The 20,546-nt window shown below is 38.7% G+C and overlaps 1 protein-coding gene across 7 annotated transcripts in view; it reads right to left on the bottom strand.

The window, feature by feature from the left end:
• Positions 1-20,546, bottom strand: part of LOC124231314 (E3 ubiquitin-protein ligase TTC3-like) — a 122,420-nt gene that overhangs the window by 41,443 nt on the left and 60,431 nt on the right. For all 7 annotated transcript variants that reach the window (XM_046648035.1, XM_046648039.1, XM_046648033.1 and 4 more), the window contains 8 exons: positions 19,894-19,995; positions 18,130-18,222; positions 17,405-17,469; positions 16,233-16,369; positions 14,754-15,080; positions 11,994-12,245; positions 8,979-9,025; positions 7,940-7,996 (listed from right to left, as the gene is read on the bottom strand). In XM_046648035.1, the coding sequence (XP_046503991.1) occupies positions 7,940-7,996; positions 8,979-9,025; positions 11,994-12,245; positions 14,754-15,080; positions 16,233-16,369; positions 17,405-17,469; positions 18,130-18,222; positions 19,894-19,995 (1,080 nt within the window). The remainder of the gene's footprint in view (positions 1-7,939; positions 7,997-8,978; positions 9,026-11,993; positions 12,246-14,753; positions 15,081-16,232; positions 16,370-17,404; positions 17,470-18,129; positions 18,223-19,893; positions 19,996-20,546) is intronic.

Below are 20,546 nucleotides of genomic sequence, written 5' to 3'. Positions count from 1 at the left end.
CTGATGAATGCTTTCATAAATATGCACGCAAATTGCCAACATATAAGACTTACCTAAATTTTCTTATGAACAGAAACATACAGTAGTAAAAGTTCCAACAGCCATGAATGGGCCCAAATTAACACTTCCAAGGCTCCAAAAAAATTTAAATGTCAGACTCAGAGGGGTCAAGATGGTGCTGTGAGCAGACATTGAACTTGCCTCCTCCCACAAACAGAACCAGGTTACAACAATTTTAGGAAGAATCACCCTGGATTGAAAACTGAAAACTGGATAAAAAGAACCCCCACAACAAGGGACAGTCCCGACGAAAGCAGAAGAGGCAGTAACTCTGGCCAGAGAGGAAAAAAGCCACCTTTGGGAGCAGCGGAGCTTCTCAGCTGGCCAGGTGGGAGCCAACCTAAAGATATCCAGATAGCATCTCAAGACGCCTAAGAGTCTCGTACTACTATACATCAGAAGGTGGAAGGACTTCCCCCCGGGAGGAGGTGGAAATAGGTGAAAACTCTCCAACCCCCGACTCCCAACCCCCGGACAGCCCAGTTCCTGCAGGAGGCTCTCTTCTAGCAGACTCCCCCATAACATCGCCACACACCAAGGGCGGGAGTGTGCACTCACCAGTGGAGCAACGGTGGAAACTGGTGACAACAGCCCTACTCAAGCACCCCGTGATTACACCTAAGCCCAGGGGGAATCCCCAGGGTCCCGCACCCACCAGCAGGGAAGGCCTCCGCTCGCCATTAGCAGGGAGGCCCTTCCCAGAATCCAGAACAAAGGGAAGCTCCTGGCAGGCGGATTCCCCGGCACGGAACCAGACCACAAGCTACTGCTGGGCCCACGGTCTCCAGCACACAGGTTGGTGCAGGGGGCATCTGGACTTTCTGTGGACTTGCTTGGGGACACGGTTGGAGGTCCAGCACCCGGCTGTGCGGCCCAGGGGGAGGCTCTGGGGTCCCGCACCTCTCCGGCAGGGAAAGCCTCTGCTTGCCATTAGCAGGGAGGCCCCACCCAGCATTCGGAACACCAGGAAGCGCCCTAGAGCAGAATTCCCCACAAGGCAGCAGCTTACAAGCCACTGCCAGGCCCACGGACTCTGGCCATGTCCCAGGCAAGGCAAGGGGCTCCCAGAGATCCTGTGAGAGTGAAGTGGGGCAGAGTGGAGCTCCGGTGAAATGGCTATGTAGCCCAAGGGGAAACTCCAGGTTCCTACAGCAGCCTCAGCGGAAGCCTCTGCACAGCACTAGTGGAGAGGTCCCGACTGGCAATCGCAAGGCGGAAAGGCCCTGAGGCAAAAGTAGCACAGCTAGATGAGCTAATGACAGACTGCAGAAGATACCCATAGCTCTGCTGGGACTTATAGTGGACAACTGTGATCTTGTGGGCTCTGTTAGGGACAAAGCGGCAATTATAGGTGATCCTGCTCTTTGCTGCTGGGAAAGCCCACGACACTGCTGCAGACCACAAGGAAGGAGGGCGTCTAAGTGGGCTGCAACAGTAGGCACCAGCAGCCTGAGGTCCCCTTGCGATTGCCCCCACAACCGATGAGGGACCCCACAGGACCACTGTGACTACAAGGAGGGGTCCAGGTCCAGACAGTAACAGCTGACAGGGTTCCTGGTTGGTGCAGTCTAAACAGCTGGACCCCCCCCACACCAGTCACAACAAGTGGAAGCAGTGACTAAACTCTATCTCTATGCGGAGGCACAAATCCACGCCATCAAGCAGTATGAAAAAATATATTAAATCTCCAGAACAGAAGGAAAATGACAAGCACCCAGAAAACAATCTCAAAGACAAAGAAATCTATAACCTAAATGATGATGATTTCAAAACTCAATGAGTTAAAAGAGAATTCAGATAGACAACTCAATGAGTTCAGGAGCTATGTCACAAAAGAGCTTGACACTATAAAGAAGAACCAATTAGAAATAGTGGAGATGAAGAACACAATGGAGGAGATTAAGAAAAATCTGGACTCTCTGAACAGTAGGGTTGATAATATGGAGGACAGAATTAGCAATTTGGAGGAGAGGAATATAGAAATGCTGCAGACAGAGGAGGAGAGAGAACTAAGACTAAAAAGAAATGAAGAAACTCTCCAAGAATTATCCGACTCAATTAGGAGATGCAACATAAGGATTATAGGTATACCAGAGGGAGAAGAGAAGGAGAAGGGGGCAGAAGGCCTGTTCAAAGAAATAATAGCTGAGAACTTTCCAAACTTGGGAAGAGAGATGGAACTTCATGTGACAGAAGCCAATAGATCTCCAAACTTTATCAACGCAAGAAGACCAACCCCAAGGCATATAGTAGTGAAACTGGCAAAAGTCCACAACAAAGAGAAAATACTAAGGGCAGCCAGGCAGAAGAAAATAACTTACAAAGGAAACCCCAAAAGGCTATCAGCAGATTTCTCAGGAGAGACCTTACAGGCTAAAAGAGACTGGAATGAAATATTCAAAACTCTGAAGGACAAAAAGGTGCAGCCACGAATACTCTACCCAGCGAAAATATCCTTCAAATACGATGGAGAAATAAAAACTTTCCCAGATAAACAAAAGTTAAGCGAGTTCATCGCCACAAAACCTCCTCTTCAAGAAATGCTCAGGAAGAAACTCATTCCAGAAAAGCCAGAAAAAGGAAAGGGGTTACAAAATCCAGAACAAAAGAGATAAGCAGAAGGACAATAACACAAAGTAACAGCTCTCCATCAGGACAAAATGCAAAAGAACCGGAAAACAAATGATAAAATGGCAAAAGTAGGCCCCCACGTTTCAATAATCACTCTAAACGTGAATGGATTGAACTCTCCAATCAAAAGGCACAGACTGGCAGGATGGATCAAAGAAAAAGATCCAACAATATGCCGCCTCCAGGAAACACACCTCAGCCCCAAAGACAAACACAAACTCAAAGTGAAGGGATGGAAGACAATACTCCAAGCCAATAATGAACAAAAGAAAGCAGGTGTTGCCATACTTATATCAGACAAAGTAGACTTCAAAGCAAAACAGATAAAGAAAGACAAAGAGGGGCAGGATATAATGCTAAAAGGGACACTCCACCAAGATGACATAACACTTATAAATATATACGCACCTAACACAGGAGCACCAAAATTCATAAAGAAACTATTAACAAAACTAAAAGGAGACATCAACAGCAATACAATAATAGTAGGGGACCTCAAGACCCCATTAACACCAATGGACAGATCATCCAGACAGAAAATCAACAAGGAAATTATAGAATTAAATGAAAAATTAGATCATATGGACCTAACAGATATATATAGGACATTTCATCCAAAAACAGCAGGTTACACAGTCTTCTCAAGCGCGCATGGAACATTCTCAAGGTAGACCATATCTGGGGAAACAGCAAGCATCAATAAGTTCAAGAGGGTTGAAATAATACCAAGCATCTTTTCTGATCATAATGCTACGAAACTAGAAATCAACTACAAGAATAAAGCTAGGAAAGAGCCAAAAATGTGGAGACTAAACAACATGCTACTGAACAAACAATGGATTATTAAAGAAATTAAGAAGAAATCAAACATTATCTTGAGACAAATGAAAATGAAAACACACCGTACCAAATGATTTGGGACGCAGCAAAGGCAGTCCTAAGAGGGAAATTCACTGCAATACAGGCTCACCTCAATAAGCAAGAAAAATCTTACATAAACAACCTCAAACAACAGCTAACGGAATTAGAAAAAGAAGAACAAACAAAGCCCAAAATCAGTAGAAGGAGGGAAATAATAAAAATTAGAGCAGAAATAAATGATACTGAAACAAAAAAGACAGTAGAAAGGATCAATGAAACAAAGAGTTGGTTCTTCAAAAAAATTAACAAAATCGACAAACCCTTAGCCAGACTCACTACAAAAAAAAGAAGTCTCAAATAAATAAAATTAGAAACGAGAGAGGATAAATCACAACAGATACCGAAGAAATACAAAGGATCATAAGAGAATACTATGAAAAACTATATGCCAACAAAGTGAACAACCTAGAAGAAATGGGTAAATTCCTAGACTCATACAACCTACCCAAACTGCATCAGGAAGAAATAGAGAATCTGAATAGACCAATCACAAGTAAAGAAACTGAAAGAGTAATCAAAATCCTCCCCAAAAATAAGAGCTCAGGACCAGACGGCTTCTCTGGAGAATTCCACCAAACATTCAAAGAAGATTTAATACCTATCCTTCTCAAACTGTTCCAGAAAATACAGGAAGATGGAGCACTCCCTAACACATTCTATGAAGCCAACATCACCCTGATCCCCAAACCTGACAAGGACAACACAAAGAAGGAAAACTACAGGCCAATGTCACTGATGAACATAGATGCAAAAATCCTCAACAAAATTTTGGCAAACCGAATACAGCAATATATCAAAAAGATTATACACCATGACCAAGTGGGATTTATACCAGGGACACAGGGATGGTTCAACATCCACAAGTCAATCAACGTGATTCACTACATTAACAAAACGAGAAACAAAAACCAGATGATCATCTCAATAGATGCAGAGAAAGCATTCAACAAGATCCAACATCCATTTATGATAAAAACCGTCAATAAAATAGGTATAGAAGGAAAGTACCTCAACATAATAAAGGCCATATATGACAAACCCACAGCCAACATCATACTCAACGGACAAAAACTGAAACCCATCCCTCTCAGAACAGGAACAAGACAAGGGTGCCCACTTTCATCACTCTTATTCAACATAGTACTGGAGGTTTTGGCCAGAGCAATTTGGCAGGAAAAAGAAATAAAAGGAATCCAAATAGGCAACGAAGAAGTAAAACTCTGGCTGTTTGCAGACGACACGATCTTATACATAGAAAGGCCCAAAGAATCCATAGAAAAACTATTAGAAACAATCAACAACTACAGCAAAGTTGCAGGGTATAAAATCAACATACATAAATCAGTAGCATTTCTATATGCTAACAATGAACTAATAGAAAAAGATCTCAAGAACTCAATCCCATTCACGATCGCAACAAAAAGAATAAAATACCTTGGGATAAATTTAACCAAGGAAGTGAAAGATCTATACAATGAAAACTACAAGACCTTCTGGAAAGAAATTGACGACGACATAAAGAGATGGAAAGACATTCCATGCACATGGATTGGAAGAATAAACATAGTTAAAATGTCCATACTACCCAAAGCAATCTACAGATTCAACGCTATCCCAATCAGAATTCCAATGTCATTCTTTACAGAAATTGAACAAAGAATCCTAAAATTCATATGGGGCAACAAAAGACCCCGAATTGCTAAAGCAATCCTGAGAAAGAAGAACAAAGCTGGAGGCATCACAATCCCTGACTTCAAAACATACTACAAAGCTACAGTAATCAAAACAGCATGGTACTGGTACAAAAACAGGTGCACAGATCAATGGAACAGAATTGAAAGCCCAGAGATAAAACCACACATCTATGGACAGCTAATCTTCGACAAAGGAGCAGAGGGGCTACAATGGAGAAAAGAAAGTCTCTTCAACAAATGGTCCTGGGAAAACTGGACAGCCACATGCAAAAGATTGAAAATTGACCATTCTTTTTCACCACACACCAAAATAAACTCAAAATGGATCAAAGACCTAAAGATTAGGCCTGAAACAATAAGTCTTCTAGAAGAGAATATCGGCAGCACACTCTTTGACATCAGCTTCAAAAGATCTTTTTGGACACCATAACCCCTCAAATGAGGGAAACAATAGAAAGAATAAACAAATGGGACTTCATCAAACTAAAGAGCTTCTTCAAGGCAAGGGAAAACAGGATTGAAAGAGAAAAAGAGCCCACTAATTGGGAAAAAATATTCACAAGTTATTTATCCGACAAAGGGTTAATCTCCATAATATACAAAGAACTCACACAACTCAACAATAAAAAAATCAAAACAACCCAAATATAAAACGGGGAGGGGACATGAACAGACATTTCTCCAAAGAAGATATATGGATGGCCAACAGACACATGAAAAGATGCTCATCATCACTAATCATCAGGGAAATGCAAATCAAAACTACACTAAGATACCTTACACCTGTTAGAATGGCAAAAATATCCAAAACCAAGAGTGACAAATGTTGGAGAGGCTGTGGAGAAAAGGGAACCCTCATACACTGTTGGTGGGAATGCAAACTGGTACAGCCACTATGGAAAACAGTATGGAGACTCCTCAAAAAGTTAAGAATAGAAATACCTTATGACCCAGCCATCCCACTACTGGGTATCTATCCTAAGAACCTGAAATCAGCAATTCCAAAAGTTCCATGCACCCCTATGTTCATCGCAGCATTATTCACAATAGCCAAGTCATGGAACGAACCTAAGTGCCCAGCAACTGATGATTGGATAAAGAAGATGTGGTGTATATATATATATATATATATATACACAATGGAATACTACTCAGCCATAAAAAAGGACAAAGTCGTCCCATTCACAACAACATGGACAGACCTTGAGGGTATTATGTTGAGTGAAATAAGCCAGACAGAGAACGACGAACTCTGCATGACTCCACTCATAGGTGGTAGTTAACATATGGACAAAGAGAACTGACCGGTGGTTGCCAGGGGAAAGGGGAGTGGGGGGAGGGCACTAGGGGTGAAGTGGTGTACCTACAACATGACTAATAATGATGTACAACTGTTAATTTCACAAGGATGTTAACTTTCATAACCTTAATTAAAAAAAAAATAACACAGAACTCAAAACCAGAATGCACAAAGAACTCCTACAAATCAGCAAGCAAAGACCAAAAATCCAATAGAAAAACAGCAAAAGGCTTGAATGGGTATTTTACAAAAGAGGATACAGAAATGGCAAATAGACATATGAAAAGATGTTCACTCTTATCAGTCATCAAAAAACTTCATGATGAGCTATTTATACCCCTGGAATGGCTAAAGCGAGAAGTGGTAGGAGTTCTCGAACACTGTTGGTGAGTGTATAAATTGATACAATCACTTTGGAAAACTGTCTGATAAAGTTGAATGTACATATACATGATGATGGAGCAATTCTATTTCCAGAGGTTCACTTAACAGAAATGTGGGCCCAAGTGCAATAAAAGTCACGTGCAAAAGTGAAAAAAAAAAAAAAAAATTAAATGTCACTCAGTTTAAACTTCCATTCTAGGTAAACTGAAGGCATATAGTCAAAGATAAAAAAAGCCCTACTGGAACTTAAAAGCTGTTCTCATCCTCCCCTAATATTTGTTCACTTTCTCCACCCTCTCAGCACACCTGACCCCCCAAATACATGAGAGCCACTAAGAACCCACCATAACACTTAACAATAGTGCCTAGTTCTCTCAGGGGCGTGCAGCAGAGCCTGAGGTGAGAGGAGGAGGGGATCCTATCAATCCTGAGATTCTGTCATGATTTGTACTCACCATCTTTATTTTGAATATTTTAGATAACTCCATTAGTTATTAACAATAGGTATTATGTCTTGTCACACAGATGATGACAGTAGGGCACAGGGAAGTCAAATAACTTGCCCAAAGTCACAAAGATAATAAAATAATAATAATAATAATAATAATAATCATAATTGGTAGAACCAAGATATGAACCCAGGTCTGCCTTGGCCACTCTGCTCTATGAGCACCCCTACAAAATCCCACATTATGATCACGTTTTCACTTGGAAATATTTAGGGAAAAAAAAGGACAATAAAGATAAGAGTCTTTTTCAAGAGTTACTTATATACAATACGAAGCTTAAATTTCCTCAATATATAGAAGACTGCCAAACTACATTTAGATTAAAGCCTAGAAAGTCTCTATACAAAGTGCTTCAAAATATCCCCAAGAATTGGTCAGCTCTAATTCATATATTCAACTAATTATTTTAAACAAGAATTAGTACAGAAAATACTCCATACCTTTGAATCTTTTGGCTTCTTTTTCTTGCCTTTGTTTTTTATCTTGGTCGAATTAAACTATAAAATGGTAAAAAAAAGAAAAAAATCACTGAACACTCAAATAACAGCATTTATGAAGCTACCATATTTTATAAAGATACCATACTGATTTTAATAGACTAGTCATAAGTTGAATTACATGAAATGTTTAACAAAAATAACACTATAGTGTGTCAACCCTAGTGTTATGATTTATAATACAAAATAAGAAAAAGTTTAATGCCTAATGTTGTAACTAAAATTAAATTTTTGTTCCAACATTTTAAACTCATTTTCAACAAGGTTATGTCATCAAGTGATTAATCAGATTTTAACGTAATCCCAGTTATATGCTAATAGTATTTTAATAATTTTCCTTTTATTACGGAAAACTAGACATTCTGTACCTGGCCAGACACTGGGGCACAAACAGTGAATTGAGAAGCAGCATTTAACTTCCCATGGGGTATGTTAGCTGTGTTTTTTATACTTAGCCAGGCAATATTTCATAGAGTGGATTAAGACAAAATTTTAAATATACATGATTTGATCCTAAAAACCAGTAATCAAGTGTCTTTCTGTTTGAAAACTGCCACAACCTACTAGGGAAGACAATACTGAAATTATTTTAACTGAAACTCAATTTGGAGTCCCTCAAAACAAAGTCCCTTTGTTTTCCTTACAGAGCAAACCACTGAAATTTTAATCATTACCGATAACTTTTCATTTTTATGCTAGGAGATGATTCAAGAACTCCTTTCCTATTTCTAAGATTAACATCTATTAGTTGTGAAACTTTATGGACATTGTCTAATTTAAGCCTCAGAGTTTGCTGATTGATGTTTCAATTCCAAGAGGAAGATGGGGATTAACCTTCTAATGAAATAGTACTCGTTATCCAGAAGTCCTCTAGCTTTGGTTCTGGAGTACCACCTGTGATGAACATAAACACGGGCCGGGGTCCTCCTCTCTTCCTTTGGCTAACACAAAACATAACATTTAAAGTGATCAAATAACTTACTGGCACATCACCACTGTCCTGTTTCCTTAGCACAGTGCAGCGGCTGTCTGCAGAAAGATACAGATGGTTTGTGAGCAAACAAAATATTTACATTGCCATACAATACAGTAAAGCCTTAAAGAAAACCACTCCAGATACTACTAACATAGACTATGTTCTACTCCTTATTTGGCTTTGACACAAGTCTAGTTTAGGAACCAAAGGCCAAATGGCTAAATAAATGGGAAACAAACTACAAAGAACCATAAAATTTCTGTCCAACTCAGCATAATTTGAGTGCCTTACAGGTGCCAAACTCTATGCTAGGTGCTGGGAACACAGAGATGTACAGAACAGTCCCTGCCATCCATTTGCTTATGTTCTGCAAAAAAGACAAAAGGGCAACCCCTGTAACCCAGTGTGCTCATTGCCACAATAAAAAATATAATGGGGGTCCGGCCCTGTGGCACAGTGGTTAAGTTTGGCACAGTCTGCTTTAGCGGCCCAAGTGTGCAGGTTTGGACACCACTCATCAGCATGCTGTGGTGGTGACCCACAAACAAAATAGAGGAAGACTGGCACAGATACTAGCTCAAGGCTAATCTTCCTCAAGCAAAAAGAGGAAGATTGGCAACGGATAATAGCTCAGGGTGAATCTTCCTCAGCAAAAAGTAAACAAAAGAAAGTAACAAAAAAAAAATACAGTGGTAACAAAGCTGATGGAATAACAGAAGTTCAAGAGGAGAGGACTGAGGAGGGGTGAGGGAGGGCTTTAAACAAGCAAAGAGGTAGGACGTGGCTGAAGGAAACACAAGAGCAAAGATAGGAGGCAGGAAGGCACAGTAGGAAGGGGGGTGTACACTCAGAGGGCAGATGGGGAGAGTGACGATGAATCCAGACACATGATTCGAACTCACTATGAGGCAAAACTAAGCAAGTGTTTCCCAAACAGGGTAGTTGTAGGATCAGAGAGATGTTCTAGAAGAGTCACCAGTGGCAATATGAGAGAAGGACTTGAAGTAGAGGGTCTAGAGGCATGGACACCAGTTTGGAGGCTACTGTGACAGTCTAATCACAGAAAGATGACTAAGGTCCTGGCCCAGGGAACTGGACACGGACAGGAGAGGAGAGATCAAAGACAAAGCTTATTTGGATTGCTAACAAACCAGGTACGGTGTAACAGGGAAAAGGAAGAGTCAGACTAATTTCAGAATTTCCTCCTTAAAAACAAGACAGAGACAATGGTATTAACTGAGATAAATTTAGGAAAAACAGGTCTCTAGAGATGAGTGTGGTTCAGCCACGCTGCTCTTAGGGGGCCTCTTGGCTGTCTACACAGAAATTCCAACAGGGAAATGAGCATCCAGAGTTGAGGAGAGAGGCTGGGGCTCCCAATTATCTTAGCATTGGTGATATTATTGAACACCGTTATTTACAAGATCAGTAGATTTTTAAAAGTTTTAAGAAATATAATCATTCTTTTAAATGAAAGGAGATAAGACTGAAAATGTCTGGTCTGAGACAGAGCTATCCAACTTGAAAATCTGTTGGCCAGTCATTTGGTTGGTGGCTTCCGACTCTATGACTAAAAGCAGAGAAACTGTCATAGCCAGATGGACTGTGTATTTAAAGTTTAGAAGAGGAGAATCAGGATAAAGGCACACTGAGAGGGAACTGCGTCCTTTTTGGTTGTCTTGTGTGATCAAACATACACCAGGTTTTGTAAGCTCAGTTCCAGGACAGCACTTTATTACCAGCAGCAGCAAACTGATGGCAATAAATTCAGGCTACCAAGTAGCATGTCACCTCCAGTCATGAAGCAGTGTCCTGGAAGAATAAAGCCATCTATATTTGAGTGTGTGCCTTCCTGAGAACCACAAGAGAAGTAAGCTTTTCAGTTCCTTATACTGCATTTGAACTTTGTAACATGTGACACTTTTCTATAACGCCAGACCTTTTAATGTATACTTTAAAACAAATAGCGTGACACTTAAAAGTCTAACAATATATAGACTTTTGATGCTGAGGAAAAAGGGGAGCGGCATTCTCAGAAGACATACAAGTAGTACCAAAGCTAAGAAATTAAAATTAATTTAGAATCTAAAATATATGAATTTTGAAGCAAAACAGAACCACACAGATCACTGGCTCCAAATCCTCTCATTTTAATGATGAAGAAACTAAGATCCAAGAGCAGCTAAGGAATTAACTACTGGTTGTCCTATTCTGCCAAACTGGACTCCATGGCAGTACCCAAACAGGTCCCCCAGTTCCCCTCCACCCTACACCTCTAAGCTCAGGAGTCACCCTGTCCAACTCCACCTCTGTGTCCACAGCTAATCTGGACTCTACCCCCGCACCAAGGCTTTCCTCTTCCCCAGGGAGAAGGTAAGCGCTCAGTCCTCCAGCTGAAGCAGCAGCACTTTCTCTGGTCCTACCTGAGCTTCCTCCCATATTACAGTTATGTGTATATTCACCGTATTCCCTTTTGTAGAACAAGAGGTCCTTGAGGGCAAGGACTGGATAAGCATTTCTGAATTCCTTGTTAACACCTAGCAGGAGCCTTCAAGCATCAGTAAAACCCAGGGAAGAAGCAGAACCACAGACTACTTTTCCTGACTCCCACTTCCAGGCTCTTCCCACTACAACAGCTGTGCTATCTGTTCTGGATTCTGAAAACATCACCTACTTCTGCAGGCCAATGTTTCCTTGACTGCCAAAATGAAACCATTTAATAATAATAAATTCCATCCCTTTAACATGCAATCTTTGCCATGATGCTGTCAAAACATCTAAGATGAGAATATTATGGCGTGTAGTCAGTGTAACATACCCATCTGTGTATTTCCACAACACTTAGCTCCACAGAGTAAAAAGGCTTTATGAGGTGAAAAAAATCACTATTCTTAATCCCTAACCTCTCCAAATAAGCTGGTTGCATCATAATAATTTTCACTATTTTCTTTAAGTATTGAAATAAGCTGGGGTCCTTCGTAGATTTTTTCCTAAGATTAAACTGAAACTCAGTCCACATACCCATTATATCAAAGAATTCATCCAAAGCATTATGCAATGCTGGGAACTTGTCTCTGTGCTCTTCTAGCAGCCATATTAAACACCGTGCTTCCTTCAATGATGTTGGCTCATAGAAATAATCAAGCTGCTTTCCTTCTATGGAGCCAAGTTTATGTCCGTATTTCTCATTCCAGAGAAAAGTCATGATGCTAAAATCAAGCTCCTTGAGAGACGCTCCATAACGAGAAAAAAAAGGTCCCGTGGCGTCTAAGCCTGAAGTAAAAACAAAACCCGAATCAGAAGGGAAAATCATTTACTGTAAAATCACATTCAGTTTCACATCGTTGAAAGCGGTCCCATTATAGTTTGCTTATATTTTCATTGAAAACATTTAAATACTTGAATACCAACTTGTCCAAACTATTTTGCATTTTAGAAACACCATTTAATGTTGATATGCTAATTATAATAACTTTTATCTACAAGTTGAAGAGTGTGGGCCAAAGCTTCTATCATTACAGTTATTTTTACTAGATTTAGGTGATAAAAGTAAGGCATTAAATTCCTTTAAAAATATAATCATTTTTCATTAATTCATAATGACTTTCATTCCAATTAGTACAAACTAGCAAGATTTTACAAAACTTTGCTACACATATTCCATAGTAACAAAACATCAATACTATGCAAAAGACTCCCAAATGCCTTTAAAACAGAAAATGGGTAAACTCTCTCAACACCTCTATGAATTTCTCCTTATCCCCTAAAACATCATGGTTCCTTACCTTCCTCACAAAAATCAGGGTGGTCACTATGCCCACTTTAATTCCACCTTCTACAAATCAAAAAAAGGGGTGGCTGGAACCTCAGACACTGCTACTGAAAACACGGTGAGCCTCTGCTCGTTAGTAACACAGCCACCAGAAAGCAAAGATTAGCCTGTCCTATCTCCCCACATGCCTCTCATACAGCATGGTCTCCTCCTGCGTTGGCCATAGAGTCTCAGTCAGCAAATGAAGCAGACTGCTGAGTCAAAACTAGCCCGGACGGCTGTTTCTTCCAGATGAAATGGCTTTCAGAGGTCATGTTGCATGAAAAATTAGTATCTTTATAAACACCAGAACCAGGGATCACGTAAAATACTCACACGATACAAGGTTTAAGGGAACTGCCAATGAAGAAATACCACATTCACATCTCTCATCTAAGGCTCACATCTGAGCACGTGCTCAGTGAGGGGAAGGAAGGCCGATCACTTATATTACTGAAACGTTAATTTCCTCCCTCATCCTGCATATGAATTGACCTCTCGTGTTAAATCTACACAGGATGTGACTCTGCTGTATAGTCTTTTTGTGAGAAGAAAAGTGAAATTCCAGGAACTAGAAAGTCCTTGCTTTATTAAATATGAGTTTTACATCAGGGCCAGAGTACAGCCTTACTAATTAACATGCTTGAACTTATTTTACAACTTTACACAGAAACTGCAACTTTGAATAGTATGCATATATATTAAACGATACCCTTAATCTTCAGAATAAATGCATTGGATCACAAGGACAGACACATTCATATTTTCCTGTCAATGAGCTGTAAGGCTCAAATGCTACAGTTCACCAGAATGAACAGTAGTGGGCACTCATGTCCAGCTAAGCTTAACCAGAAAGCCTACCTTTCTCAAAGTAAGAAATAACTTTATAATTTACTTATCTGATTGTTAACAGATGCTAATGATAATCTTATCACTTAAGAGTAACTTTCTGGGTCCAGAAACCTATGGAGACCTATGCTCAAAGCAGCAACATTTAGCTATCAACCATGCCAAGTTTGCTGCCATCTTACTCTGTCTCTACTGACAGAAATTCATCAATTATTCTCTGCAACCCTAGAATTCCAACAGCTCTACGTCTCTGAAAACTCAGGCAGGTTGGGTGGCTCGCAGAGGCCTGGCAGGCTCACTCCCTGGGCTGCTGTTGAAAGGCCCTGCTCTGCTGTGCTTCATTAGCCATTATCCAACAGGTGACAACTGAATCATCTATTGTGTGGGGCCAGGGGCCATCATGGTACCAAGATAAACAGGGCCCTGGTAGGTACCCAAGGAAATCACTATCTAGTGTTAGACAACAACTCTATCTGCAGCTGCCTTCTTGATCCCTGAATGGCCTTGGGCAAAGGGCCTGCTTGGGGGTTCTTCCTCAATCAAATTAGGAAAAGCAGAAGAAAGCAACAGAGTTTTATAATCTTGTGATTCACAACAGCCTAGTTCAACCCCAGGGTATTTTTCTCATAATCCTTAAATATAGACTCACCTTAGGTGATATAGATTAATCCTTGGATACAGATTTGCCTTAGGTGATCCTAAGCAATTAGTTCCATCAACTCTTATCTCTAAATTTTTCATTAAGGAATCTGACTACTGAACTGCACAACCCCAGAGGGCACTCCACAGCCAGGCAACTCCAGGGGGCGCTATTTACTTATGGTTGTGCCTAGTATTCACACAGTTTACACATTTACAAATATAATTAAGCATAATACAGGACTGGATTTTTCTTATTGACCGAACTTTCCTGTATTTACACTTTTCAAAAAAGTATACTGTAACCTATCTATTAAATAACCTAAAAATTGTGAGTTGAGGGGAAATAGTATTTTTAACCATACAAATTTGTAGTCCTACATTTAAAAAAATCATAAATGATGATAGGAAAATGAAAAACGGATTCAGAGGCCTACATTTATTGTTCCACCAAACTGCATCTCTAGAATTAAGTGACATACCAAAGCTATTAAGTTTCTGGATCCAGCTGGCTAATTTTGGCTCCACTTCTTTAAGCTCACTCAAAACATGCAGAAATATCCTTGTCTTTACTCTATTCTTTTCTTGAATCAAGTGACGAATGACATAGTCCACTGCTTCATTTAGAAAATTTCTGTTAGAAAAACAGGTTGTGTAGTCTTCTGTGCTTAAAACCTTCCAAGAAAGCAATTCTTTGAGAAGCTTGGAAGTATTCAGTACACCACATTTAATCTTGTCAGCATACTGCTTTATGCACTGCAGAATTCTGTCGTCGAGGAACTGGCCACTCTGAACACTGTCTACAGTTTCTAAGGATAAATAACAATGGACAGTTGAAGTGAGAAATAAGACCAATTTGCAAAGATATAAACTCAGACAGAAAATAATGTAACATTATATAATAATATAAAACACAACTCAGATGGATTCTTTATGTTCTTTTAATAAATAACTCAAGATTTTAAAATTAGGAATATAAATATTTAACAATAACTTTGAAAAGATATGAAAGTTCACATGAAACCAAACATATCAAAAGGAAGAACCTTCTTTCCATCACTACCTAAACTTTATATTCAAAGAATGTTTAGTCATTAAGAATGCAAAGGGTATTTTTTGGAGTTGAAGGAATCATTTATTCAGTTATGAATTCAACTAATATTTGGCAGTTACTGTTATGTTATCCATCTTATTGTTGGATCCTATGGGGTCAACTCCAAGTTGGAAAATATCTCAGAAGTTCATCTTCCCACCCAGGCACTTCCCTAATGGATGGCCATTTGGCCTCTTGAAGCATGCAAAGTTAAAATACAAACACTGACTAAAGACTTTTTTATTAGGAAAGACAATTTTGATTGATTTGTGAAACTATCATGGAATACTAGATGAAAAAGAAAGACAGCAAAAGGAAATATTTCATTTTGGAAACAGTCATCATAGTAGAAAGAATATCTTATTCAACTAAAAACAGAAAGTAAATATACCAGCCAATATATCCACAGGAACAGTAAAATTACCAGACATTTCCATGTTGATGGGGGAATGACACAAGACCAGCGTAAAACAGAAGCCAGACCATCATCTTTGTGGCACCTTTTGTGAACTGCTGCTTTATTTGAATTCAGCATTATTTCAGATAATTAGTAGCTAATTTACAGTCCAACACTTTGGAACTTAAATCCACACAGTGGAGTTTACAGAGAACCGTCAAACATACAATCTCACGTCAGATATTTCTACCTTCCCTGCAGAGATGAGCCATCTGACAGAGTTTGCCCCCAGTTAGTGGTAGGCAGGCTTCTGAATCCCTGTGTACTGCTTCCAAGTTCAGTGCTCTTTACAGCAGCCCCTCCCCATCTTGGAGTAACAGAAAATGGTGACAGTATTAAAACACTACCAAATCTAAATTTCAATTCAATAACAATTGATATGAGAATGTCGTGCACTGGATTTCAGCATACCTTTCTGTTCTTCAGTTTTGGGTGGATTACTTTCCCTTAGGTCCTCTTCCATTCTTTCTTGAGCTAATTTTTTTGCTTCCTTTTTTTGGATCTTTCTCTTTATTTTTTTGTCTTCTTTCAGTCTGAGCTTCTCTAGGCTGATAAACATTTACAATTAGTGAGAATTCACCTTTGTTATAACTCAGTTAATTATTTTCCTTGGCCTACTGCAGAAACCATTCTCCAAGCAATAAGTTAGAAGTTTTCCTTTTTAGTTAGAACTTGGCCTGCATATTGTGTTCAATATCAAAAACTGTTGACATATGTGGTCAATTCAGTCAAAATAAGGGTACTTGTTTCATGAATACAAGAACCTCAATAATTGAGTGACTTCTAATTATATAGTTGGTAAGTACAGATTGTACAGATGTTATTTTCACGTATATAAGTTAGTCCTTAGGGTAAATAGGAACAGTAAAAATTACTCTGCAAGATAATACGTGTAAGTGCTCGTTTCAAATAAATATCCTGCAGTAAAATACTATTTTCACATCCCAATGTTGGCCCACAACACTGGAATTTGATTGATATGGTTATAATGAATTCTCTTCAACAAATAATTTTGTTTATCTTTTCTTTTGCTTTTTCTTGGTCACCAATAATGAAAAAAATCACTTCTTAGAATGGAAAACAAGAAGCAGGACCAAAAAGAAAAGAAAAAAGAATTGGAATTATTTGATCTGAACAAGAAGATACAGAGAAGTGAATAATTTTGACAGTACACTGAGTATTTCAGAGTGAGAAAGAGTCATTGGTTCAAAATCTTTGCTCAAGAGAGACAAAAAGGAAAAATGCTTTTGGAATTAAAGTTTAAACAACTGAGAGCTAAATATAAAATTTTTATCTAAATGCCAAATCTATTAATCAAACACGTCATTTCACAGTATCAAATGTCATAATTTTACTTATAAATTCAATCACTAAATAATGCTTCTGATTCAAGTTTTTATTATTTAACCATTCTAGTCTAATTCTCTTTAAGTTCTGAATATCCATAGAATTCATTTAAAAACCACTTATTTGGGCATGTGTGCACAGCCAATTTAAAACACAGCATAATTTAGATATCTGCATTTAACAGTTACATTCTAATAGACATCATTAAGCTACTGATTGATTGTTAAAAATCTTACCTAGAACATTTCTGTTTCAGAATAGGTCTTGGAGGAACCTTTTCTTTTATGACCTTGTGTTCAAACTTTAAATAAAACAAAGACATCCAAAATTTGTCTCATACTCCCATGACATAAAGCACAAAACCACAAGTAAGAAGCATTTCAGAAGCACACACAGTCAATGTTCAATCTGATAGAGAACAGTGATGACAGTCTGACCCATACAAAAGCCCAGAAAACTAGCAAAATAATTTACTGAAAAGAGGAACAAGAGAGTAGACACACTTTAGGAAGACATTTAAAAAAAATTAAGAATAAGCAGATCAAATAAACTACAAGTATCATTACAACAACCCACTCCTGCCACTCCCATACAGTGAAGTTAAAGGGAATCCCTCAAGACACTCTTCCCCCACTCTAAAAACCCTCACCCTTGCCAACACCGAAAAGTTTACGAGGCATTAAGAAAGGAAGGTTATCAAAAAGAGTAAAAACAGTAAAACCAAAATATAAAAAGCCTCCTTTTCCTATTAGGAAATAAAAGGATGCGAGAATCCTTCATTGCAAAGAAGTGGTCTCACATCCTAATATTTCCTACATTTTCTTAAATTAAGTAACTGTTTTCTTTCCTGGAAAAGAGAAGATCCAAATCATACAACTTCCACAAATTTAAATCATGTTTTAAAAGGTGTAAGCATTTTGGTTATCAACTTAGTAAGATTTCCCCTATATTAGATACTTACTTCACATTTGACTTGACCACCACTGCTGAAGATGATAATTTTAGAAATGATACCTTCACAGTCAGGGGTAAGACAAAGTCCTTGTAGAAAATCCTATTGATTAAAAAAAAAAAGAAAAAGAGTGCTATATCTCGGAATAAATCTATACACGTATGCCATTTTAACCATCATGAACAGCCCAAAATATGGGCTAAAATCTCCTTGAGGGAGGCAGTGAAAGTCCTTGCTCATTGCCATGTGACTTTCGGACTTCCCTATAGGAGGAATATACTTTCGGCTGTAGGGTTGACCATATGACTTGCTTTGATCAATGCAAGGTGAGCTGATATGATGTACACTTTGTCTAATCAAAAATTTCAAGAGACACTGCATGGATTGGCCACTGCTCTTTACCCTTTGCCCCAAGAACATGTTTCAGTCACTCTTCAACACTGATTCAGAAGCCAACAACAGGGGCCGGCCCAGTGGTGCAGTGGTTAAGTTCGCACATTCTGCTTCGGCAGCCCAGGGTTCACCGGTTCAGATCTCGGGTGCGCACATGGCACTGCTTGGCAAGCCATGCTGTAGCAGGTGTCCCACATATAAAGTAGAGGAAGATGGGTATGGATGTTAGCTCAGGGCCAGTCTTCCTCAGCAAAAAACAGGACTGGAAGCAGTTACCTCAGGGTTAATCTTCCTCAAAAAAAAAGAAAAAAGAAAAGAAACAAAGAACACAGCCACACAGACTGGAGCTGCTACAGCCCAACCCTGGCCAACAGCTGCAGAACTTCAGGACAAGTAAAACAAGCAAAGAATGAAGCTTTCTTATTGTAAGTCATGAGATGTTTGGGTTGTATGTGACTTTGGCATATCCTAATGAAACCTGACTAATTTACAAAAGGTATTTAAACCCATGGGAATGGTTAAGACCACTAAGAAAGCGTGTCAATTAAGTGAGACAAAGACATAGCAGAAGTGACTAATGGCAACAGTTATTTGGTCATATCATTATGTCTTTAGTTAACTATGTGAAAGTGTATAAAACGTGAGAATTTATTTCTACCAAACTTGAATAATTTCTATTGCTAATAGACACCTAGCACAACCACTTTATTTATTTCTCCCAGTGAGGACAGGGGTTTGTGTGAGCCTATGGAGTGTAGAAAAAGTTTTTTTCTTTCTTTTTTTTTTTTAAAGGCCATAGCTTATATGGATTAGAAACAAATTCTATGAATGCAAATAAGATGAGAAAATCCCGCCTTCTCTCAAAGCATACCCAACTAATGAGAATTCACATCATTATGTTGCTAATTAAGAGAAAACCCAATGAGAAGTGACAGTAGAAAATTTAAGTTGATTTCTTTTATATCTCATCAAATTTTGGCAGAAAATAAAAAAATCTGAGCCCCAATTGTACATCATAACTCCAAAGTAATTAAATAAAAGATCCCTGAAGGACTCAAATTGTCAGTGCATAATTTAAGACCTATATTTTAAAATGAGACACTAACATTTTTATATTTGATCGTAACGTTCCCAACGTCAACGTGGTTAAGCAAGCTATTAAAGACCTCTACAGTGACTGCCTTCATACTTGCACAAAATAAAAACAAAAACTGATTTCCTACTTCATCATTAAAGTTTTAATTTGAAACTTTCTAATTATGTCTAGAATGCATAGGAAGGATTTACATTCATTTAAGACATTCTCTGAGGATTCTCGGGGGGAAAAAACCCAAGTAAACTAAGCATACTAAAAAATCCAGACAATTTTATTAGCCTTACCTTGTCAATTTTATCATTAAAGGTTGTTGTTTTTAACTTCTTCCAACAGTTCATGTGAAATTCTATTTTACAGTATTGGCAACAGCTGATTCGTATAAAACCCTGTGGGTTTAAAAAAGTTTTTAATTCACATTTTAAAGATGTCTATGCATATACACACTCTGTCACACTCACGATCCACATATTAAAGAGAGAGAGCTGTCTGTATTCATCTAGCAGACGTAACTAGACATCACATTTCCTTGTGCAGGGGTACAATCCTGCTGTACCCTAGGATGCCTAGTGCCGGAGCTTGACTCACATATTCATTTCCACAGCTACAGGTGCATTATCTTTTACAATGTGTCAAATATTTTATAAACATTATTTCATCTGATCTACTAACCAGGGACAGTGCAACAGTGGGCAGTTACTATATTCTTGAATAAACTAAGGACAAGTAACTTATTCACTCAATTAAGTACCACACGTGGTCTCAAACTTACGTCTCCAGGACCTCAGTGATCACAATGTCCTTTAGATTCTTCAACTCTAATTTTACAAGAGATTAGAATTGCAACAAATCAGAGGTAACAACCTCATTTTGCTTCCCGTGCTCTTAAAGAACAGGCCATTATATGGAATAAAGGCTAGAAAAGGGAAATGGAATTAGC

Source organism: Equus quagga, chromosome 21 (genome assembly GCF_021613505.1).
Source record: "Equus quagga isolate Etosha38 chromosome 21, UCLA_HA_Equagga_1.0, whole genome shotgun sequence".
Taxonomy (NCBI): Eukaryota; Metazoa; Chordata; class Mammalia; order Perissodactyla; family Equidae; genus Equus; species Equus quagga.
Note: the sequence above shows the minus strand (reverse complement) of the source record. Positions and strands in the feature narration are given on the sequence as shown.